This window comes from Notechis scutatus, chromosome 2 (genome assembly GCF_049901735.1).
Source record: "Notechis scutatus isolate UNSWTSFEM ecotype Mainland chromosome 2, rNotScu1.2, whole genome shotgun sequence".
Classification (NCBI taxonomy): Eukaryota; Metazoa; Chordata; class Lepidosauria; order Squamata; family Elapidae; genus Notechis; species Notechis scutatus.
The window spans coordinates 225,195,097-225,221,246 of NC_142010.1; the positions used below are offsets into that span (position 1 = coordinate 225,195,097).

At 36.3% G+C, this 26,150-nt stretch overlaps 1 protein-coding gene across 24 annotated transcripts in view; it reads right to left on the bottom strand.

Annotated features, from left to right (window-relative positions):
* Positions 1–26,150, bottom strand: part of CAST (calpastatin) — a 282,033-nt gene that overhangs the window by 31,316 nt on the left and 224,567 nt on the right. For 11 of the 24 annotated variants that reach the window (XM_087958156.1, XM_087958155.1, XM_087958146.1 and 8 more), the window contains 6 exons: positions 24,427–24,498; positions 10,461–10,514; positions 2,083–2,148; positions 970–1,020; positions 457–513; positions 251–367 (listed from right to left, as the gene is read on the bottom strand). In XM_087958156.1, coding sequence (XP_087814282.1) covers positions 251–367; positions 457–513; positions 970–1,020; positions 2,083–2,148; positions 10,461–10,481 — 312 coding nt within the window. In that variant the 5' untranslated portion in view covers positions 10,482–10,514; positions 24,427–24,498. Of the gene's footprint in view, positions 1–250; positions 368–456; positions 514–969; positions 1,021–2,082; positions 2,149–10,460; positions 10,515–21,984; positions 22,196–24,426; positions 24,499–26,150 lie in introns of those variants that run through there. The other 13 variants (XM_087958152.1, XM_087958153.1, XM_026672542.2 and 10 more) reach the window with 5 other exon arrangements.

Sequence of the window (26,150 nt, forward strand, 5' to 3'; positions counted from 1 at the left end):
ACCAAAGTGGTTTATGTAGAAATACATCTCTCCTCACTTGTCCCTCTTAGTCTTTGGGATTCCTTCTCTACCAGTTTTTCTCATTTTGTTGCTCTCCAGATTAACAAATTCAGTTCCCACAATTCTAACCTAGCATGGCCTATGGTTAGGAATCCCAGTAATTTCTGGAGTGTACCATTTCGGGGAAAGCTATCATAAAATTAATATAAGAAATGCTACTTGAATATTTTCATTAGAAAAATCACCTTACCTTTGCTTCTTTAGCTGTTGCCAACTGTGTTGACTTGGCATTTTGACCAGAGGTTTCTTTTCCCAAACTTGGTTGCTTAGCCTCCTTCCCTAAAGAATCTTTGCTCGAACTTTTTGCCTGCACAAATATATTTTAAAATCTTTAAGTATGTGTTTACACTAATTTGCATTTAAAGTAATTTTTATCATAATATGTAAACCAATTACCCCTCCAGGATCTCTCTGCTTCCCTTCAACTGGACAGACAGGTTGAGGTTCATCTGCCTGAAACACACACAGTAATATGAAAACTGAATGAAACCTCTTTTATACTGATTTTTATTCTATAACAGAATGCTCTGCATTATGAACAAAATAATCAAGTAATATTATTACTTTCCCTACACAGTACAAATTTCAACACTGTGCAGACATATATCTTCTAATATAATTACATTGTAATTGATATATATTCAAATTAGTCATGTACCCCTGCCTGATTATTAAAATATAAATCCCACCAATAAGATGGACACAGTCCTTCAAGGGGAGGGTAAACGTTTACATTCTAACTTTCCACTAGTATCAGATTTCTCTAAAGATAACAAATACTTAAAAGTTGAGCCATCAAATGCGTTAAATGAATATAAGCCCATTCATTTCTATATAGTTTAAAATAATGTTCATACTAGCTGCAATACGTATTTAATGCACACTCAAAATAAAGGCTTTTCATCCTACCTTTTTGTCTTGTAGTGCTTTTTCAGGTTCTGTCTTTGGTTTTTGAGTTGCCTGCAATATGATAAGTAAAAGAATAAAAAAATAATAACTTAATTTACACTTTTCAATGGCTACTGCAGGAAGATTTTCTGCAAGCTTTGTATAACTTAAAGTCTCTGGAGCTTTTGTGAGAAGGTTATAACTAAGATACCCCAAAAGTATTTCTATGGCTTTGGGCACTATTTAAAATGACACAAACTTATACAATTTATTTATTTAAAACATTAACCAAATTCTGGGTGACTAACAACCAAGAGTAAAACAATATACATATAATAATATGTACATATACATCATAAATATACATAACATACACATAATAAAAGCCAAATACAATAAAACTCTGCATGGTATAAAAACAACTTAACTTTCCATAGTGCATAGACAAAATAGTTTACCATCTGTGACAAGAGCAGAATGAAGAAAATTAAATCTAAATGTATTAGTTAACAAACGATGAAATGTTAGGGTGGTATTTATGAGAACAATTTAAATCATGAATTAGAGGAAAAAATACAAAATTCAAATCAGAAAGTGGGATTGAGAGCAAATTGGAATTTAGGATTACTTTTACATCATCTTAAATATTAAGCACATATAATAAGCATCTATATTAGCAACATATGAATTGCCCACTTCAAACTCTACATAATACTATACTTTCAATTAACTAATCTCTTTATAATTGAAATAAAAGCTTTTCTCCAATGCATCCACACATTTTAATACCGTACAACTGTTATCAAACACAAGCAGAAAAGCAGAAACCTCTAGCTTTCTTGTCTTTTAAACAAGAAGAAATTCGCCAAAAGCAAATCTATATCATTCTCTAGGACATAAGTACAGTATTAAACCACTGTAGACTAAATGGTAAGAAATAATATTAGACTGCTTTTATAAGATACATTTTCAAAGTGTGCTGTGCCATGAGAAGAGATTGCAATGTGATCATACAAAAGGAAGGCAGAAGTAAGCTAGAATGTATTAGTTTAGAACTAATGAATGAGCACATGCTTGCAATGTGGCTGCTGTTATTATCAAGCATAAACACACACAGCCCAGAGTCTGTATCACCTTCTTCCTGTTTCTTTTTCTTTTCTGGGAATCCACTCCACGTGTCTGCTGTTGGCTTGAGGAAGCCTAGTATTGGGAGTACAAACTCAGGATCTTGGAAAGAAATTGCTCAAGATATAACAAGGAAACTTCTTACTAATCTCATCTTTCTATCCTCAAGAAATGGTGAACAAAAATGTCTCTGTTGATTGATACAAAAATAACTAGGATTCTTATTTCTTATTTTATTGAATTATGTAGTGAAGTGTGTGTGTGTGTGTGTGTGTGTGTGTGTGTGTGTGTATTGACTAGGGCCATGAAGCACTTTGAAACTGAAAGAATAAAGATATTTTAAAACAGATGTGGTGGCAATTGTACCATTTGTTGCAACTCCTTAATCTAAAAATATTGTTTCTAATAAAAAATTAATTGCTTTAAGGAATTTGACCCAATGCTATATGAGGGCTACTGATACTGTGAAGCATGTTTTCCCCTTCAAATCCACAGCACTGCACTTCCAATCTATAGACTTGTTGCCTTGACAAATGTGGATGCTAAGATAACTACCGGTATTTTGATTTATTAACTTGTTCCAAGAACTGAGTTTTCTCAATTTCTGTACTCCAAGTTAAACTTTATTATGTATTATTTCTAATGGTACAACCTGTCCCTTTCTGTGTGTGTGTGTGTGTGTGTGTGTGTAAATGTCAAGTTCGTCCTTTTTTAAAAAATTAGGTTCTCTTTTCTGGATAATTAATTCCAGAAATATATAACTCTGTGTCATATCTGCTCACTATATAACTTGGAATAAATCAGAGTTTTGGAAACAATGTATACTACACAATAAGTAGATGAGGTGATTTTTCTGTTTTCTGAGTACAAAGATTCCTAAGAAAGTCCTTTCAACCGAAAAAAATGTATTTATTCCCTAGATTGATATACAAAAATCTAGATAATGTAGTATTCTGCTGAGTTCATGAGTATAAAGTAAATATAATTAATACATTCAAATCATTTTATTCTATGAGATGTAACATCTTCCCTGAGTTAATGAATGTAAAGTTTTGCCAACTTGCCACTTGACATCTTGGCCCATCTTGGAAATAGATATTTGCCAACCCTGACATAAAAGAATATGGGGGCATTGCCGAAAATGAAGGATGACAATGGCACAGGGATTGTCAGTGAAATAACTGAGTTTGCACAACATCACTGATTATGCATGTGCACACACAGTATGTCCAAGGTCGAAACAGGTGCATGAGCTTACATTATAGCACACTGGCTGAAATTAAGGTTCTTTTCCACATGTTTGAGGATTCCCTTATGGAGGATAAATTATAAATCAACACGGGTTAGAACTATTTCATAAAAAATCCAACATGTTTGCCTTTCCAAGGAGCAGCTCCCTTAAACGTCAGGAAATCCAACAGCACCTGTCTTTCTCTACCCAGGAACATTTTCTTGAACAATCAGATCTCCCTTCACTAACCAGTGAGATAGTTATATCATATAACTGTATCTAAATTCAGAAGGCGCTAACTCTAACCTGTTGTAACACTCTTCCCCATAGCAGTTCTGATGAGCTGATTTTTAAAAAGTCCCATGTGAACTGAGATTGCGCCCTGTGGACAAGGGGCCATTGAGACCACAGCTCATGTCCTGCTATATTACACCCTATATAAGGTCTCACCAACTCATTCTATAACTCCTTATCTGACAAAGTACCTCTTTTATGTACAGCTTTTACTATCAAATCAATAGGATACAGTTTCTTTATCACTACGTTCTGCTATACTGTCATAAAATTGGGTAAATTCTGGTGACTCAATCATGGTCAATCATTAATTGTAATACACTCTTGCTCTGTTTTGTTTTGTTTTAATGTTTTAATTTTTATTCTGTGGCCATAATAAAATATTGAATCGACAATATGAGAAAAGGGAGTTTGTTTGTTTTTTTACTTTTTTACCACATGTGTCTATGATAATAGAAAAATGTAAGAAAGTTCAACATTCAGCACAGCAGATTGATAATAAATGTACCAAGGTATAAGAGAGTGGAAATAGAGGTAGTAACATCTTGATTTTAAAAAATTAAAGGCTAAAAGTTTTTTTTAAAATGGAACATTATTTGGATACATGTCATTTTATTTCCATCCTCAAATAAAACCAGAATCTTAGCCTTCTAACTGAATTAAACTACAGCTGTATGACTTTTATATGATCTCATTGTGTCCTCACCATTCAAAACAAAGGATGAAATAAACTGCTGAATCATATCCCAAACGCTGCATACAGTGGTGGGACTCAAATTTTTTTACTACCGGTTCTGTGGGCGTGGCTTATTTGGTGGATGTGGCTTAGGGTCACATGACTGGGTGGGCGTGGCTTGGTGGCCATGTGACTGGGGTGGTCATATGACTGTGTGGGCGTGGCTTGGTGGTCATGTGACTGGATGGGTGTGGCCAACTCAATGTCATTCACATCAACGGGTGCCTCGCCTGGCCCCTCCCCTCCCCTCCCAGCCATTCCTTGTCACATCTAGCCTCAACATATCTATAGTTCTGTAAAAAGTTGTTCACCTTTTGTTGATTTTATTATTTACGTACTATAGATGTACTTTCATGGAGCACTGAAAGGAGGAAATGGCTCACATGCTTTGCCCAAGAGGGTGATAGGCAACAGGCTTTTAGGGAGCTGCCAGAAAGAGTGGGGGGCAATGTATTTTCCAAAGCACCAGAAGGCAAACAATGTATTTTCCAAAGCAGGATGGAAACTGAACACAGAGAGAAGCAACCTAAAAGTAAGGAGAAACTTCCTGACAGTGAGAACAATTAACCAGTGGAACTGCCTGTCTCCAGAAGTTCTGGGTGCTCAATCACTGGAAGTTTTTAAGTAAAGACTGAACAGCCATTTCTCTGAAACGGTATAGGGTTCATCCCAAGGTCCCTTCTAAGTGTTATTCTGTTATTCTGACACCTTTCCCAGGACCTCTACTCAGAATTTGACACCCTCAGTTTTCCTACCTGACAGGGGGTTGGACTAGAATACCTCCAAGGCCCCTTTCAACTCTATTAAACACACACTATAGATATGTAAACCCTGAAAAATACCTAGGCAAAAGAAAGGCAATAAAATCACTCTAGGTGTAGGGACAGTATAAAATATTAATATATGATAAATAATGGAACAATTAAAATATAATAGCACTAAGTTTTCTCTCTCTCCCTCTTCCTTCTTCTTTTTTCTTTCTCTCTCTCTTTCTCCCCCTTCCTTTCCTTCTCTCTCCCTCTTTCTTTCTTTCTTCCTATTTTTCTTTCTTACTCTTCCTGTTGTCCTCTATTTCTTTCTCTCCCTTCCTTTCCTTCCTTGACTCACACACACACACACACACACACCTTTTCTGGGAAGAACTTATTGGGCAAACTCGAGAGCAGCGAGCGGCGGGACAAAGAAGAAAGCAGCAGCCCCGGAACATCCATCTGGCCTCCCTTTCGAAGCACAGGGGCAGCAGGAGCTGGCACTCCGAAAGGCAGGGAGAAAGCAAACGGAAAGCCTTTCCATTTGCATTCTCTACTGTGCTGGGGATGGGGCTGAGCGGGCGGCGGTGGGCGGGGGCACCCCAAAAGGCAGGGAGAAAGCAAACGGAAAGGCTGGGGCTGAGAGGGGTGACGGGGGCGGACGGAGGTGCCCCGAAAGGGAGGCTGGGAATCCTGGGGCTGCTTCCCATAGCTGCGCTGTGGCTGCCGCTGTCCCCCAACCTCTGGACTAGTCCCAAAAAGATGCCCCACCTTGGTCTCCTCCCACACAGAAAGTCCTGGGCGGTGGGGGGCAGGCCCGGAAAGACCCCAGGGGTGGGCAAGGGCCTAGTGTGATGCAGGCTTACCTGTGAGCAGGGCAGGCAGATCAGGGCTGCTCAGTTGTGGTGCAGGCACCACGTGGGGAAATCAGGTTAGGCAAGCCACGAAGGGCCCAGCATGCCACATAGGAAAGGAGGAGTGACTGGGTGGGGCAAGCAGCGGGTGGGTGAGCTGTGCGAGCAAGCAAGCATCAGGTGGGAGGGGCAACTAAGCGACTGAGGACCAGGGAAACAGTTCGGGGGTGTGGCCAGCCAGAAGTCATTACCAGTTCCGTGACCCACGCCAAATTCTTTCTACTGGGTCGCCAGAAATGTTGCAAACCGGCTGAATACTACTTCTGGCTGCATAGCTTTGGATTATAAATGTTGCTAGTTTCCCCAAAAAGCCAAAAGAACTTGTTACCAAGATACTGAGGTTTATTGAATAGTTCAATTTCCTCGTGATTCTGTTGGTTCAATTCTGGGAGATGTTTTATTTTCTTTGGTTTATATCTTGATTATTTCTCTTGAATTTAGACTGTGGTTCAATGAACATTTACTAGAGAAAATGCAGTCAACTCAGTTGAACTTACTTATAAATTACTGTGCAGAGAACTGCATTAACAGGTCACATTCAATGTGCTTGCTTTATGTAATGTTTAGCATTGTATAATTTGAGCTGTGGAAAACTAGTTGATAGATTGTTCTTCAACTAGTAGGATTTATTTGGCCATTTCTGAGCTCAGCTGGAACTATTATTTTACTTTTTAACAAAACTCTACTTTTATCATGCAGACATGAAAGCTATCTTATCCTAGATCTGGCTGATTTCCCAGCAACCCCAGCAACAATGACAATAGGGATGGATGATAGAAATAGTAGTTCAGGAACACCTGAAGGTTCCCTCGCAGCTTAATACCAAATCTATGTAACTATGTGCCCTTAACACAAGTAATGCCATAGTCTCAATACTGTTCTAGATTCAAACAATCTTAAAATTTAGGAGTATGCAGAACAAAGCAAAGTTCATTCTAGCAGGCTGGGTGACAAGGAATAATTTAGGTTAATTTGGATGGGAGTTACTGTTTGAAAATGGTCAGTCATAAAACAATTATTTACAATGCTATTTGAGGCTGATGGAAGCTAAGTTCCACAATAACCCTAGGAACAAGATTGCTAAATAGATCTAACAGCATGAAGGATTATTCTTTGAGACATGCTGTATTACAGAGGTATTTTCTTTTTGTTGGTGTAACCTCTTTCTGGAATTTTACAGCCAATATGCTATTTTAGTCCTGATTATTTTTGGGGGAAATAATATAGTACAGTCATTTTCCAGGCTCCTATATTGCTACACAAATGTATTTCATCCCCATAATTGTACATGCCATTTTGGAATTTTGAATTTTGGAGTGTACATTAGTACATAAAACTCTAAACTTGACAAACATATACAGATAGACTTTAATTTACAACCATTCATTTAATGACAATTTAAAGTTATGACATTGTCAAAAAAGTGACTTATGACTTTTCCTCACACTTGCAACTGTCAGTGTCCTCACAGCCATGTGATCAATATTCAGATGCTTGGCAACAGTTGTAGCAACCTGGGATCACCTCAGAGATGGTATTCAGCAGGTTCAGACCAGTTCAGTAGAACTGGTAGCGGAAATTTTGAGTAGTCCGGAGAACCGGCAAATCCCACCTCTGACTGGCCCCGCCCCCATCTCTTCTCTGCCTCCCCTTGAGTCCCAGCTGATTGGCTGGGTCTCCTTTTGTTGCCCTGCACAGGAGAACGGAGCTGGGAAGCAGGTTAGTGGGAGGGGGGAATGGGATTTTGCAGTATCCTTCCCCTGCCACATCCACCAAGCCACACCCACAGCACCGGTAATTTAAAAATTTGAATACCACCACTGGATCACCTGATCTCCATCTGCAACCTTCCCATGGGGCCCCCAACAAGCAAAGACAATGGGAGAATTCATATTTTCTTAAAATATGAAAAAAGCATAATAAAAATTAAGCAAACGAGGTAGTAAAATTGGATGCCATTCATTTAATGACTGCATCACTTAGCATGAAAGTTCCAATCCTGATTGCGGCCATAAGTTTGGACCTATCTGCACAATAATTATATTTTTGTTTGAATAATTTGCATTCAATATACACGGATTAGAATTAATGATATAAGTATCTAGAAGATTAACCTTATTGATTGTGTTTTAGAGAAACAGTAATAACATCTGTAAAATTTCTTCATGCTAATTAAGGAACTTGCAATATCAGTGCCTACTGTATAAAAATGTGACCGTTTTCTAATTAAACAAGAATAAAGTATAGGAAAAGATATCATTGGGGAAATTATATTAATTTTTTCTCCCAAAGGTGCTTTTTTTTCTGAGAAGCAACTGGACTTTTTGTTTTTTTGTTGAAGACATTTTGCTTCTTATCCAATAAGCTTCTTCAGTTCTGACTGAATGGAAGGATTTATACTCCTTGCAGACTCTGTTCTTTCAACAGTTCAACAGTTCCAAGAAGGCTCCATACCAATTTGTACCACTCAGGTGATCCTGATGACACAGATAAACCTCCGGGTGACCTTAACGACCTGCTAAAAGAATGCAAATGACCAGCTGCCTGCATGGAGTATAAATCCTTCCATTCCCCACCATAGCTGAAAAAGCTTATTGGATGAGAAGCAAAGAAAAAACCAGAAAGTCCAGTTGCCTCTTGGAAAAAAAAAAAAAGCACCTTTGGGACAACCATGACCTGGAGGACTGAAAATCTCTATAGACATATATTAACTTTTGTTTCCTGAAAATAGGATAGCTGCAGTAATTACAGTAATGTAGGAAAAGGATAGTCCAAAATGCTGCCCTTTTATAAGAAAGCTCCTGACCCTGACCCTAACCCTAACCAAGCATTAGGAAGCCTAAGAGTCACATACAGTTTCCCCTCATTTTTTCTAAGCATTAGAAGAACACAAAACAGAACTCCTGTAGAAGAAAGCAAAAATTCCTTCATAAATTAAGATACCCAACTCTATTACAACAGATTCAACTACAAGTTATATGAAGAATGATCACTAGGGCTTCTGAAAGTTGGCTTGAGCAGCTTGACAATCACTTGTATTTCTCAGTGGCTCCTTTTGCTTCTATGTTGAAAGCTTTTCACAAAGAGCCAATTAAAACACTAAATCTATTCCTGTGAATGAAAGAATGTATGTGCAGATCCAAGTTTTAACCATTTAGGAATCCTACAATTTAGATGGCTTTGCCAATCATTTTAAACCTACGTGGTTATCACATTATGCTATAAATAGAGCAATCACTTGGTCTATTTATATGAGCACCAATCTCAAGGATCAACAAATGTTAAAGGCAGACAAATAGTAATCTTGGATTCTGGCTCACAATTAAACTGAGGAACCACCAAGTGACAAGTGCAAGGCTTATAACATATAAGCCTTGATCATCCTGTCTTGCTGTAATATCATTTATTTCTTTGGTCACACTATTTTCAAAATCAGTTAAAATGAAGTAATTGAAGGCTTCAAAAACTGCTATTTAAAAAAAATTAAAATAAGCATTTTTCTCCAGATAAACTCCCAAATAGTAACAAAGGCTCTGATAAATTGCTAATAGCAGTATCTTCTCATATAAACCTTCCTAAAAGGAATTAATGTGATAGAGCATGAAAAAACGTACACTAAACAAATTCATGAGTTAAACGCACAAATTTTTCACAGTAAATCAAGACAAAGATCATACCAATAACACCATGTTTCCCCGAAAATACGACCTGCCCTGAAAGTAAGACCTAGCTTGATTGTTTACATGTGTGCCCAATATAAGCCCTACCCCCCCCCCCCAAAAAAATAAGGCCTAATTAAGATCCCACCCGCTCCAGAGTGCACTGGTAAAAATTGAGCTAGTGTGGGGATGGAGGGAGGGAACTGCCCTACTATTTACCTTTAGACAGTTGTAACCAGTCCTTGCACACCCCGACACCTGCCTTGCCGGTCCATTTCTTCTGCAGCCGGCAAGGCTGGCAAAGTTTTCATGAAGGCCTCTATTGCTGATAGCAAAGCTGCAGATACATCTGAAGAGCTGTTATCGGCTGCAGAGGCCTTCAGGAAAGCCTCGCCGACTGCAGAAGAAGAAATTCCTGAAGGCCTCTGACAGCAAAAAGGAGGCCGGGGGGGGGGGGGCAATGCACACAAGTGAGGTTCATCATGGATGACATCCCCTGAAAATAAGACCTGGTGCCTTTTTTGGTGGCAAAAAAAAATAAGACAGGGTCTTATTTGGGGGAAAACATGGTATGCAGAACTCAAATCAAAAGAACAGTTTACTTTAATCTGTGCAAAATATAATAGCAATAGACTAGTTTCCTATCTATTCCCAACACCAGTCAGCAACTTCTTTCTTTATTAAAAACTAGGAAAAATTATCAAGAGCTGCAACCATCACGATAAGAGTTGTTTAAAAAAAAAAATCACACTTGGATACGGACACTGCAAGAATGAGTTGTTCATCTTTTTTTAGAATACATACCTTTGTTTCAGCAGGTTTCATAGTTGATGCCTTTGATGCAACAGAAGTCTGGGCCTGCATTAAGGTACAAAAAAGTGTGAATTATGGTAATTATCTTTTGTACACCTTTTTAAAAAACTAAAATTATGAACATTCTACCCTAATATAGCACATTATATGTCAAACTATACTGGGCCCCATGACAGATAGGAATGCAATGATAAATTTATGCAATGACAGATAGTAATACAAAGTTCAGTTAGTTCCAACAAATTGCATAGCTTAAAATCCTAGACAAATGTTATATCAACAATACTCAGACAGGAATGGAATCATTGCAACATATTGCCTCTAATCCTCAACTCTCACAAGTAGTCCAGAACAGTATTATTATATGGGAGGCCCCTGAGAGTTCCATAAGGACCAGAAGGGTTGCCCTCCACCCTACAGTCTGACAAGTTAATCAAGAAAAGAAAACAGTGCCCTCTTCATTGGGTGCCCAGACCTGAATCCTGCTTGAAAAGAGTCCAGATAAATTATTTCCCCTAGAATGCTCTATAGTTGTTCACCAATGACTGTCTCAATAACAGTCCAAAAGGAAAAGTTAGAGACTAGCTGATCATCGTCCCCTTTTTAGAAGGGATGCATCACAAACCTCATTCTATTCTAGCACTGATGATGTTATCTGGTTTGATAATGAAATGTCTGCAAGAAAACAATCAATCAAGCTCAGACAATACCAAGGATCCCAAGCATCCTGCACCATGCCTATCTTAAAGCAGTCACATTTATTACTCCTGTGCAACAAACATTGATCTATTGAGGTATGAATGAAACAGAAACCATATTTTTGTGCTCAGCTCAGGAAAAAAAACCAACCTAACTTGAAAAATTCCATCAGAATATTTCCAATTGGCTGGATTCCAAAACAGTAAAACTCAAAATATTGTATTTCTAAGAAGAAGATTAGAAATTCTTGCTAGATTGTAAAATCCACCAGATTACTTTGCAAAACAAAATAGCATGATCTGCCCAAAAAGATCACCATGCAATACATGTGCAATTCAACTTTGCTAATGTTTATTTCACTACCCATTTCTAAAAGAAAGTTGAAGCATGCAAAACAGAATAACACATATGGCACTTATTGTTTTAATAAGCAATTTAAATACTTCCATAAAATTTGGATAACAGGTTGTCATTTGAATATATGACAAATTGAAAGCAAACTAGATTTGGGAAATTCTGTACATCCCTAGTACAATCCCAGATAGATTTAATTATTATTCTATTATTCTGTTATCTGGGATTGTACTTGTGAAGTCTTTACCAAATGGCAGCTGAATTCATGCACTGCACCAAACCACTTACTTAACCACTTAATGTTATGTTTAAACCTAATCATTATTTGGAAGGACAAGGTAAACACTGAACACCTAAAAACATTTAAAGCAAGCCATGCTAAATATTAAATATGACTCTAGAGCAGTGTTCTCCAACTCTTCCAGGCTGGGGCCTGACATGGGGGAAAGTGGGGATGGTTTTGTGCGAAGGGCAGGTGCTGCGGGCATAGTTTCATGAGTGGACCTGCATGCACCAATGCCTGCCACTTGTGCAAGTAAGGCTCCATGTGCCTGCTGCTTGCATGAGTTGGGCTATGCACGCATGCCGGCCCACCACTCATGCAGACCAGTTGCCAATAGACCACACCCTGATTGTGGGCCACAGCCCACAGGTTGCGGACCCCTGCTCTAGAGGAAATGGATTATCTGGAAACATTTAAAAACAGTGAACGTGGTATAATCATCCTGACACACCTGTCATACATAGCTATTTCAGATGGCAAATAATACATATTTACATAGTATATACATCTATATCAACAGTTCTTTATACTCCTAGTCTGTTATTTTAATATCCTTATCTCATTTTAGTTTAAATTTTAAGTCCTTCCTTTTTCCCATCCAGTAGTAACACTTTCCCCATACTTTATAATATTCAGATTCATCTTTATTTAATTCCAATGTTAGTTTATCCATTTCTGCACATGTCCATATTTTTTTAATTATCTCCACTTCATCTGGAATTTCCTTAAGTTTCCATTTTTGAGCATAGACTAGTCTCACAGCTATAATCACGTGTATTGTTAGATATGTCATTTCTTTATTGTACCTTTCTATGTTAATTCCCAATAGAAAGAGTTGTGGTTTATATTCACGTTTGATTCTACCCTTTTCTTCTAACCAACTCTGTATTTTATGCCAAAAATCTTAGGCTTTCCTACAGGTCCACCATATATGGTAGTACAATCCATTTTCTTGGGAACATTTCCATCATATGGGATACATTATTGCTAATTTTGTTGGAGGGATGTGCCACCTATAAAACATTTTGTATAGATTTTCTTTGTACGATGTGGCCAATGTTATTTTTTATTTCTTTTTGATAGAATTTGCGATTTATCCAAATTAATACCATGTCCAATATCTTTCACCCATGCCAACATCATTTCTTTTACTTGTTCCTCCTCTAATTTATATTCCAGTAGGACTCTATAAATTTTCCTTATCAATTTATCATCTGTTCCCAGTAGTATTTCATCTAATTTCATTTTTTGTCTACTAATTCCCTGATCTTTCATATCTTTTCTGTATCATGATTGGACCTGTAGTGGTGCTTATTGGTGACCTGTGGCAAAAGTAGGAAATGAGTGGTGCCAGTGGTGAGATTCAAATTTTTTTACTACCAGTTCTGTGGGCATGGCTTGGTAGGCATGGCAGGAGAAGGATACTGTAAAATCTCCAGTCACAGGTAGTATTTGCCAGTTCTCTGAACTACTCAAAATTTCCCCTACCAGTTCTCCAGAACTGGTCAGAACCTACTGAATACCACCTCTGGGTAGTGCAGACATCCTGACTATCACTGATCTCTCTGAAACCATCAGCCATGGATTCTTCTGGACTGGTTGAATGGAGTAACAATGGTCTCCTTTCTGGCCAATTCAAATCAGAACGGTGAGGGGGAGAGGTTGAGTCTGAAACCCCTGCTTTGGGGAGGGCTGTGTCAGAGGACCCAATACTTTTACCCACTGCTAATACCTACATTTGGCTATTGGGACAGATCCTCATCAGTTTAAAACCAAGTATCCTTAGTGCATGAATGATCTTCAATATTCTGCTGATCTTTTATAAGCCCCTAAAAGCCCCGCTCTGTCTCTGGGCCAGTTGCTACAAATGTATGCAAGGACTCATTTGTTTGTTTGTATGAGTGATTATGGATTTATTTTCTCAGCTGCTGTTTATTTAAATTTTTGCACTACTGCAATTGTTTTTAACTTTAATATTGTTCATCACCCAAAGTCTATTGTTGAGAGCAAAGCCATACAAATTATATAAATAAATCTCGACACCCGGCTAAGCAAGTCAGGGTGTGCATGGGGAGGAACAGATGCACATCAATCATAATAATATTGAGGGGCTGTGGATTTTTGGATCTTCTAGTTCTGGGAACTTTCCATCCTTGGCTCTAAATGCAGTAGCATTCTCCCATTCTGGACTAGTGCATAATGGGGGAGTCTTCCTGGAACCCCCCGCTCCTACTTGAGCAGAAGATGGCAGCTGTGGTCATTCATGATTTGATCACTTTGCAACTGGACTATTACAATGATTAAAAATCAATCAGAAACTATAACTGGTCCAGAATGCAATAACATAAGCACTGATGGCCAGTGCTCCCTAGTCCCCTGTATTATCTGCTTCATCAGCTTCCATGGTTACCAGGAAACTTCTCGGTATAGTTCATGGTGATTTTATTCCTATAAAGCCCCGCATGTCATATGACAAGCTATCTTCCATGGTTTTTACCTGTGTTGTACAATATGACATAGTGGCATGCTTCGGGTCCTGTTGATTAAGAAATATAATCTAGCAGGACCCAGAAAATAGTCTTTCCCTATTGCTATGCCCGCCCTCTATAATAGCATCCTCCCTTGAGATTGACTTGACTCCCACCTTATCCACCTTCAACAGAACTCCTCAAAACATGGCTTTGGCCTCATGTGGTGGGCTCTTCTTGGGATCCTCTGTGGTAATGTGAAGATTTTGTTTAATTGTTCCTTCAGGATACTTTTGGTGTTTTTTATATATATGTTTCCTCTGTTTTTAATTTTCTGAAACTGCCCAGAGTCATTTTTGGAGTTGAGCAGACTCCAAAAATAAATAAATAACATTACAAGAGAGGTTGAAGAGAAGAAGACCGTATTATGTCAGCACAAGGGAGACACCCAGCTATATAATAATTAACTTTAAGTAGGAAAGAAATCTAAAATCAGCAATAATAACATTGTAAGCTTTATTGAGTGGAAGAGTTAACTTTTAAAATGTTTCTTCACTACACTCACCACAAAGATAGGTGGGGAGGAGATGGGAGTGGAAGGCTTGCTTAACTATTGCTGTTCTTTAGCTGTTTATTTAGGGTTTAGTAATATGAATTGCTTTATATGTCTGAAAAAGAAACTAGCCACTTGTTTTATTTTGTTAATACAGAGAGGAAAAGAAAGGACAGGAAGGTTTGTTGAATCAGTTCCTATGAACTCATGAAGCTTCTGTCACCCTCCCAATCAATTCCAGGCTATGATTCCAGCAAATAGAAAGGTCAAAATGAAATAACTGCAAGCTGCATTGCATGGAGCTATGTGACTAGATGTATCAACTCTTCTTCCCCTGCCAATCACATGATCAAATTTTAAGAGAGAATTTCAGAAGAAATTACTTTGTAATTTTAAAATTGTAATCATGCAATCCTGCATGAATCACTACAGCTTCCAAAGCTGCAATACAGGGTGCATTGAAATCAGAGCAGCTGGGTGCATTGAAACAAAAACATACATTGTCACAAATCCCCTAAACTCAAAGTTTTACAGATCTCAAAGGATTTATTAGGAAAAAGATGTAATCTCAAGACATTTAGAAGAAAGGAAACATCATCTTGAACAACCTGATAAATACATAAAGAGTGTTGAGGTAATTCCCCATTAGGAGAATAAGCGCATACAGGGAGACATAGTGAGAGTAGTGAAGAATAACACACACAGAGCACACAGATACACACACAGAGCACACAGATACACTGTACAGTAAATGTAGGTTTTTACTTCCCATAAACGTTTAAGCAAAGTCCAAGATAAGCAGTCCAAATCATTCACAGGTAAAGCAGTCAGTTTTCAGTTCAGGGATAATCCAAATATCAAAGTCCAGTATCAAAAACAGTTCAGTAACAGACTTACATCAACGATCAGTAACAGTCATTAGGAGGAACGGCAACACTCTCCAACAGAAGGAACAGAGAGACTCACTCACACTGAGACTAAACAACCCAGGTTTCTGGTTCCATCTTATGGCCATTTGCGGAACCACACCCAATTACAGTTTTAGCATTCTCTTAAAGATATAGTGTTAAAATGTCTATCCTAGTTTATATATTTCCAACCCAAATAACTGTTAGGTGACTTACATTCCTAACAAAGATTAAAGTATATACAGTCATTGAGTTTGTACACAAATATAAAGAATATTGGACTTAAGCACATACAAACCAAAGAAATTAAAATGTAACGTAGTTTCTCCCTAAAATACTTATCTACATCATAGAAATAAGGATATGGAGCAGAATGTCCTCTATTTCTGAATTCTGATATAAAGACATCTACTTCTTTTTCCTGGACTTGTCCTGGTTTCTGATATTTCCAGTTATTTATCAAGGCAATTTAGGAAAACATCCTCTTTTTCTTGTCGCCACTGTTCTGCCTCTGATTTTATTTCTAAATAATTTTTATTGAAGAGATATTTTTATAAAATAAAAACTACAAATTTAAACACTGATTTTAAAAGAACATTTTTTTCTATCTGAGAGTTGGAGGGCTTTTCATAGCAGATATTATGCTTCTCTCAATGTTTACTCTCCTTGAGATGAAGAAATGAGTATGAATGAGTAGTCTAAAAAGCTGGCTATCATTTTTATGAGTTCAAGATGGCATTACAAACATTATGTACAGGAAATCATCTAGCCTAATTTTTGAACATATTATTAGACACCAGTCACATAAAATGATATTGACTGTAGCATCTTTTCACTACATCGATGGAGAGCCCATTCACAAAAACATTTCAAGACTGTAAATCTGGGGTCAAGGTTGACTTAGCTTTCCATCCTTCTGAGGTCAGTAAAATGAGGACCCAGATTGTTGGAGGCAATATGCTGACCCTGTAAACCACTTAGATTGGGCTGTAAAGCACTATGAAATGGTATATAAGTCTGAGTGCTATTGCTATCAAACTGTTTTTCCAATCTAGAAGAACTGTCTTCTTATCTCCTACCAAATGTACAATTCTTCATATAAGATCCAAGTTTTTAAAATATAATTCAAAAATAAATCTATTAAAACATTAACTTTATTTTTTACACGATTGCAAAAAGGATTACCAAAATATTTTACAGTGTTAATACTTGCGGATTCTGCATGTTCTGTAAATCACCGTTTCTGAGGTGATGGGCATGGGAATCTCACTATGCAAGTTAGCAGATCTTGATATTCCAGCTTTATAGAATACCAAAACAATGAAAAAGTAATGTGACTGAAGTCCGGCTGCATTAAATTTCAAAGTGAAACAGATAATCTTGCAGCAAACTTAAAGTTGTCCACTTTAACTATACTCTTTTTTTTTTTTTAATTATTGGCGGTTGGCCATACATTTCACAAGCCGAAGAAAGCACAGCTCTGACCCTCAAGGATCACATACTAAAACTAAAAGGCAAATATGAAAGTATTGCCTGGTAACCAACAATAGCTGAATGATTCATAGCTAAATAGAATTTGGAGTGTCTCTGGCATGTTTTGAGGAAGGCACACCCAGATATAACAGGGAAAAAAACCTTCCTGACTGCACTGAAAAGAGAGAGGGATTTCATGTATACTGTAGGAACCAGCACTTTATGAAAAAGCAGGAGTGCCCAGTGGTTAAAAACTTCATACTATCTATCTGCAGATCTACCCATGTTTGCATTAACTCATAGGCAAGCTGCTGGATTCACTAGAAATCAGGAGGCTATGAGAGTTCTAGTTCTCCCTGCAGCAATGAAAGAGCCAACTGCATGACAGTTCAACCCATAACATAGGATTTTTGTTGTGGAAAAAATAGGAGGCAGGAGCATTAGGTACACTCCCTGCATTGTTAAAAAAAAAAAGCCTCAAAATAGACAAATAAAAATGTCTCTCCCCAAACCTCATAGGCTTCTGCGTCTATCACTATCAGGATGTGTGAAAGAAAAAAAGTTTTACATTGAGCCGAGTCCAACAGCCTTCCTTGGATTGTTCATCAAACACATCAAGTAAGTTATGTTCCAACTGGCTAAAATTTTAAATTTTTTAAATTTTAAATTTTAAATTTCTGGGCACTTATATCTCAGGGACCTCTCGAGGACTATGAATGCTAACATGCTTGTGAAGAAGGCACAGAAGAGGCTGTACTTCCTGAGAATGCTCAGGAAGATAAATCTATCTCAGCATCTACTTCTGTCCTATTACCGCAGCACCATTGAGAATGTCCTGACATATGGCATTCTTGCATGGTATGGGAGCAGCTCTGTAGCAGACAAAAACGCTCTACAGAGAATAATTAAAACTGCCCAGAATATCATCAGACTCCAACTACCAGCCCTGGATGACATCTTTGCATCTCGCTGTTTGAGGAAGTCGCACAACATTCTCAGAGACTCTTCCCATCCTGCTCACAATTTTTGTGAACTGTTGCCTTCTGGCAGAAGACATAGAACAATTAAAACTCAGACAACACATTTTCTGAACAGTTTTTATCCCAGAGCTATAATTGCACTTAACAATGAACATAAGGACCACCACCAGTGAGCTGTTGAACAGTATTACTTTTATCTGTTGTGCGGATGCTTATGTGTTTTTAGGGGGTGGGGAACCTTGATGGTTGGGGTGTGTTTGGGGATTGTCGTGTGTGTGTGTGTATGTGTTGTGTGTGTGTGTTGGGTCTGGTCTTTGGGTGGTGTTATGTGAATTTCGTTGTGTGTGTATACTGTGTATATTCATACAATGACAATAAAGTATTATTATTGTTGTTGTTATTATTATTATTGTTGTTGTTGTTGTTATTAAAATTATAACAAGTATTCTACGTATAGAACAAAATTTTTAAAATGTGTTTTGCCTTGAAATTAAAATATTTGAATAGGTGTCCTAAGATACAAAAGTTGTAACTTTGGAACATTTTACAAAGCTCTGTATCCCTTCTGAGATACTTAAGGAAACTGAGCTTCCAAAGTGGTTGGCTAGGCCTTTTAAAGATCTGCCTCAAAGAAACCTTAATGACAAAGGACATGGCTGTAACTGTGCTCAGAAGAATGCACCCTCCTGCATGTAAGACAACACAATCCAAACCAATCCTTTCCTCATGAACTGGAACCACTTCTAAAATTGCCCCTCCTAAAGTCGGCTGAGAATTCTGGATTGAAATTTCACTTTTCCAATTTTGCTCAAAGTGAAACATCCTTTCTTTGCTTTGAGAAATGTCAACCCAAACAATTAACTTGAGAAATATACTGTTTCTTTGATTCAAGCTAATAAAATAGGAAAAAAATTCCTTCGGCATTTTTAAATCTTAGCATGGAAATAGAATTTGTGACCTACTATCACATGCAAAAGATATCTTAAGGGTGGAACCTGGGGAAAGCAAAGAGTTTGCAGTTTTCATAAAGAAAATTACAGGAATACCTTTGAACTATCTTTCCTACACTGAGAGCAGCCAGAATACTGGAAGTTTTTCAATTATTTCTGAGGAAAGTAGAGCGGGCAAGTATTAAAATTACTACCAGATGAGATTTGGCTATTCCTTGTACGATATAGTCACTGTTATTTATGGTGAGAAGTAAATATAAATTATATAAATTACTCTCCCCTCCCCTTAAGAAAATGTTTCCATTGTTTACAAAGTCTCATTTTCAATTCTATTACTCATTTTGTCATAAGCAGGTAAACTTCTATGTTTTTTTTAAAGTTGCTCTTTCCTGCAGTGTCATAGAGTTGCAAGCTGTATTCACTATGCCACATCAAACCAGCAGTGCCAAGAGAAAGAGAAATTTAATATTCTGCATTTTTAAATTTTATCAATGAATCCTCCTTGCATAGAATATGTTCAGTGCAAGGAAATTTGAAATTACAGGAATCAATTTCCTAGCTTTCTCCAGCTCATGTCCTACATATCAACTAAATATCCCATTTATTTTTCTACTTTTACACACAGATGACTTATTTAAAACGTAAGATCTGTTACTGATGTCTTATTGCATATTTTAAGAATATACAGTATCCTACATATGTATCCAGACATGCTGGGATTATAATCCAACCTTGCTGGGAATTCTGAAACTTGTGGTCTCAAAAAATCTGGAAAATATGAGTTTCAAAAAAAAAACCCTAATAAAAAAATAGAATATACAGCACCTTTTTCCATATCATACTATAGTTCCATAACCCTCAATAGAAAGTCTGCAAAGAAAAAAGCAGAGCAGTAAAATTGTCACCTATAGCAGAAGTTCCAAACCCCCAGTCCATGGACTGATACTGGTCTCTGGCATGCCAGAAACCAGGCTGCACAAACCAAGTGAAGCCCCATCTGAGGGATGCAGGCATCACGTGAAACAAGACCCCCCTCTGGTCCACAGAAAAACCTCTCTCCATGAAACGGGGCCCTGGTGCCCAAAAGGTTGACCTATAGTAAAAATTCAGATCAGAGCTACAATTTCAAAATAATTAAGAGACCTAGTCCAACTACTGTAGAGAGAGAGTGATAGTCTGATTCCAATGAATCAGTGAATCAATTTAATGGTGCCTCAATCTTGCAACATAACCGTGTTGCGTTCAAACAGGTTTCATTGTTGCATTTACATAGAATTACAACTTCAATGTAACTGGACCCAATTATGATTAAAATAATTAGAGAAGCAATATTATTGAACTATCAATTCCTGTAGGATCTGGAAAAATAATGCTAATTAAATAAGCCTTTGGTTTAAACTAACGTAGAACAAAACTGCACAACTCAAATTATCACTGACACATAGAGTCAGGAAAAGAATTTTGCACAATCCTAAAAATATTCCTAAATTGCACCCAATGAAACTAAAAGAAAAAAAACCTCAATGAGTAAAGAATACAAAACCCTGAGCTCCAGAGTCAAATGATGCTTTCTAAAGTGAGGGGCCACTGAAAACCAAGTTGTGTATCATTGAGTTGTTCAGGACATTATTCTGGCATTCAAATTGGGCCTTTATTAAAGTTAATATTCTCTTGATGGAGCAAGATCTCACCATTGGCCATGGGACCTACCTAAAGTTGTACAGAACTGTGGTTCGAGAACAACTCAAGGGCTATAGGTTCCCCATGGTTAAATATAACATTTTAGAATAAAATAATTTTAATTTTTAATCTGCCTCTGATGAAATTTTGCTTTCAACTTCATTCACGTTCATTACTATAGAATGTTCATTGGAATAATTCTATAAAATTGTCTGCAATTCATAAACAAAACAACTCCTCCTTAAAAAGTATTTTTAAAGCATTTTCTTGTTTAGCATAAATGTATGTTGTGAGAACAAAAACTTTAAAAGATCTTATTTCAATAAAGACCATTCACTTGGCCACCCTGGGCTCAAATTTCTGAAGTTACAATTTTCAATTCAATTAACTGAGAAAATTATAGTCATAAAACCCTTGTCACAGTTTAATGTGTATGTAAGTAGTACTATATGCCACTGTATTTAATACATTGACTTCCTCATAAGTATTCTCAGGACTAAATTCCAATTCAGGTCAACTAACTCCAAACCTCATAATCAAACAAAATCATTTCCTAAAATATGAAATGACACATATTTATTAAAGAGGGCAGAGAATATACTATAGGTAGCTTAGCAATGACTTGTTTTGTAAAGCAACAACAGCAAATAGCATTACAATAAATGCTACCTATGGGTTATAAGGGCAATAGCTACTTAGGCATGTCTCAACAAACATATCCTGCCACTCAGATGACCACACCCTAAAAAATGCAGTCTAAATATTGAGAACCAGAAATGATTTTTTAAGTCAATTATGTGGAAGTCTTATAAATTTATTAGTAATAATATTTAGATCTGTAGAGCTCTTGTTCTGCTTTAAAGAACTTTCCAGCCACTATTTTCATAATAACCTTCCTGGGTAGGCTCAGGAAAAAAAACTGTCAAGCAACTCTTGAAAAGGTTTTACTCTGTGAATAAAACAAGAGACCCAGCCAACAGTTTAACAATCTGTTACAAATCCTGGGAAAGCACTCATTTAACTACATGAGTCTCAAAACCTACAAACTGAAGGGTCTTGTTTCTATAATATAAAAAAGTGCAATCTCAGAGAAGAAAGGAGGAAGTATGATAGAACTAGCCCACAACATTGACAATCGCACAGACATTCCAGGAAATGAGTACTCACACTATACAGCTCATCAATTCTGCTCCGAGTTTTTGATGTAGCCTGCTCAGATCCTTAGCGCAATTTTGTTTTTCTTACAGTGCTTATCACGTCTGCCTATGACTACAGTTTTAACATAGTCTGTGGCATTTCAGAATAGGACAGCGAAGCCAAATGAAGAGTTTCCAAACTCCCTCTGCCTACAGCCTTTCTGCTCCACCCCCTTATGAATATGCTAAAAAGCTGCGTAGCTGACAGCAGCCACTGAGTCAGGACAAAAATAAACTCAACAATTAATGCAGTCAAATAGAAAATATTTCCTAAGCCAAATATGCTTACTCCACATCACTAATTTTAGTGCAAAAAGACTGCAGTTATCCCTAGATATTAGTATTGCTTAGCTTGTAGGATTCATAGAAGCCATTGTAATTTGTAGACATAGCATAATTACCAAATGTACCAGGAGTTGTAGAAGTGTGAGCATTAATAAATTATTTCCAACTTGTTTGTTTTTCTAACAGCAAGAGAAGCACTGTCTATACACACCTCAATTATGCCCCCTACAGCAAATGCACAAAATACTCAGCAATTTTTATTCATCAGAAGAAGCAATAAACTCAAAAATCTTGCAGTTTTTTCCACTATGATTCTTCCTTGCTTCATATTTAAAATATGATTTTCTTAATAGTGTAGATAGAATACACCATTATTAAATGCCTTTTAAAATAAATATTATAAATATTTAAACAAAAACATCTGGGTATTTTGAATTTGATCAGACATTTATGCTAATCTAGAGCACATAAGATCATTTCATTTTAGAAACACAATAAAACTAAATGCCTGTTAAGCAGTAAGTACTGTATAACATGTTTTTTGTAGCACTCTTTCCGACCCAACAAATTCTTAGGCTTGGACAATGCTAACTTCAACCACTGATGATTTTTGGACATAAAACTAAATTATTGTTCAGATTATAAAAATAACTCTAAGTTACCTACACAGATTGCATTAAGCCAAAACACAAAGAATCATGTTCTGTGAAATGGGGAACTCTATAAATTTTATAATAAATAAATAAATAACGTGACCTTTTTGATTGTTATTTTGGTTTGGTATGCCACATGAGTCTAGCTACTATATAGCTATTCAGCAAGAAGGATTAAATGTATAAATTCAATTGGCAGTTGAATTTAATTTAGATGTGGTGCAAGAAGAAATTATAATTTTTTCTTTCTTTACAACAGCTTGACATACCATCAATGCAGAATCTACGGTCAATATGAATTATGATTTGTTTGTAGACTGTCTCAGAATACTAAGGCCAAGCAGCAAATGTTAATCTTCTCTCTGCAGACATTTAAGCTTCACGGCACTATCAGAACCAGCCAAATTATTTTGGCATCTGAGCCAGAACTTCTACAAGCAACTTTTTACCTTCCTAACAGTAAAGTATAATAACGAACAATAGCCTGTTACCATTTCTCTACAAAACTGAACCAGCTTCAAAACCTGAATGTCGAACCTTTGTTTAAATATAACTAGTATTAATCAATATTTAGGACTTCAATAGCATATTAAATTGTGAATAGCGGCAATTGAAAGCATAAGATCTCTGTAATACAAGAGCAAACACAGAGCTCAAAATTGGTTCATATTCACGATGAGAAATCATGGTTTTGTAACGTGCAATTTTGGAACTGATTATATCTAAGACTCGCAACACGAAAGTTCCCAAGCATCTCTGGTTAAATAAATATAAGTATTATGTATTCATTGAATTTACAGTATTTCCTGCCTTTCTATTAAAAATAAAAGCATGTCACACAAAAGCCAAGTTCTGCTTTTTGTAACTGTACAGACAGAAAAGGTCAAATATGATTTATATTCAAGCACCCATCTTTCTTGCTTTCTATAACGCAATTGATATAAAATAGGTAAACATAAATTATTATATTACACTATCTGAGTTACATCTACTTAGGTACAGTTCTTAATATTCTATACATTGATTTTAAAAGCAGAACATTAAACCTTAGAATATTTACAGGCTGAAATTAGACCAAAATCATTTAAATTTTAAGAAGTACTCCAAAATAACTTGTGAAAAAAGACAGGAGGATTATAACATTAAAATATTTGGAGATATATTTGAGATAAGGCAAAATGCTGACAGAAAATATGACCAGCACAAAGCCTCATTTACAAATCATAAATTATCACCGATAATAAATTATAAATATTAAAGCCTTGCATTTAAAATCTGTGAATATTAATCCTACTAACTAGTTTAATTTAGATATTTCAATTTTGCACTTTTCTTAATTTTTCATGAGCTCAGAAACTCTCTACCTCTTTGGAAAAGCAATGATCTGTTCCAGTAGCAGCATCATAAACATTTAAAACAATAGGGAAATATTTTGCTTTTGGGAAGGTTAATAGGTCTACAAACAGGTAAATTACCTTATTGACGGAAGAAACTGCACTGGTCTGGCTTTTGGGTAATTCAGTATTGCTAGTATTTACAGTTCTCTTCTGTAAAGAAAAAAATAAAATATTAAATATTAGGATTTTACATCCTGGGAGAAATGCTTCAATAGAGACATTAAATTCTATTTCCAAACTTTATTTCCCTGGTATATTATAAAAATGCCCTTCTATAAGCAATATATTCATGAAATTAAATTAAATAGTGTTCCAACAAATTCTTGAAGCACCATTTGGAATTATGAATATTAATTTCTCAGGCAAAACTACTTTGGGGATGCAAAAATGTATTAACATATTATGATATTTTATCAAATTCCTGTCATAGACGAATCACAGATTTTGAAATTATGAATTAACTGTAGGTATTTGTCTTCCATTATCTCATCAGAACACAATGTAGTGAAGACAAAGTTAAACATTTTTCTAATGTACATCTTTAAATTGTTATAATATTATGTGTGTGTGTATATTATATTATATAGTTATTTTAACTTCACATAGCTTAATTCTAAAACCTGCCACACCAAGGCCAAGGATATTAATATATTTACTAAAACTTGGTAACCGGTGTTTTAGAAATACCATACCAAAATAAAAGATGCAGGTTTTTTATTGAAAAAAGGAAAGAAGATTAAACTGCATTATAAAATTATACATTTTCTTTTCTTTTTTTAAAAGACCCAACTTCTTTAAAAAGAATAATGCTAATGATAACCATTTTTATTTTTAGAACCCTCCCCCCAAATGACCTAACTTAAGTTAATGCCTTTGCTCATACCACAAAGTGTTTAATTTCTAAATCAAGGAACGACAGTTGGCACAAAATAGGAAAAACAAGTTGAAAAGTTAAAAAATGTCCAAAATATTCAAACTTTATTTTAAAGCTATGTGTATATATTTTGGTCATTGTACAACTGATACTAAAATGTAACAAAGAATGTAAAATGAAAGTTGTGAAAATTGTTTGAAAGTGGAACAGGAAAGAGAGTAGTATTTACTTTTATTGTAAATATATCATTCTATTCAATTTTGCTGATAACTAGCACTGTAAATTGACACTGATTTGTGCATTCTGTTCTCTGCATGTTTAAGGACCTGCAGGTGAACACAATACCTTCCATTATACCAGTAGGCTAGGAAGGCAATGAGCTGACAAAGTCAGAAAGGATGAATTACAGTAGCACTTATTCTTCAGTAAATGTGATACATTCTTATTTATCTAATACAAAAAGCAGAACAGATAATGTTGCAAGCAAATTGCCATCATCCAGGACAATTCAAAAGTCAACCAAGTTTTAGAACAAATGTCAGCTAGTTTGACTGAAAGGTCAGATTCCTGTTCTTTTGAACTCAGAATACAATTCTCTGTTATCATGAAACGGAGCTGAGTTTCACTGCCTCATTCAGCATTCCTGTCTTTGTATTTCTTTCCCACTTTTTGCTGCCTTCCAACAAGACAGACATTTAGATTATGTTTCTTGGGATAGACATAGACATATTCTGATACCCTTATTCTGCTACAAAGATGGTTGGATCCACACATCATTCCTACTATAACTTGGTTTGGATTTCGCCTTGTGTAAAGACAACCATTGTGATTTGTTCAACTACAGCAGGAGTGTCAAACTCGATTTTAATGAGGGCCACATCAGAGTTGTGTCTATTTATTTATTTATTAAATTTATATTGATGCCTAT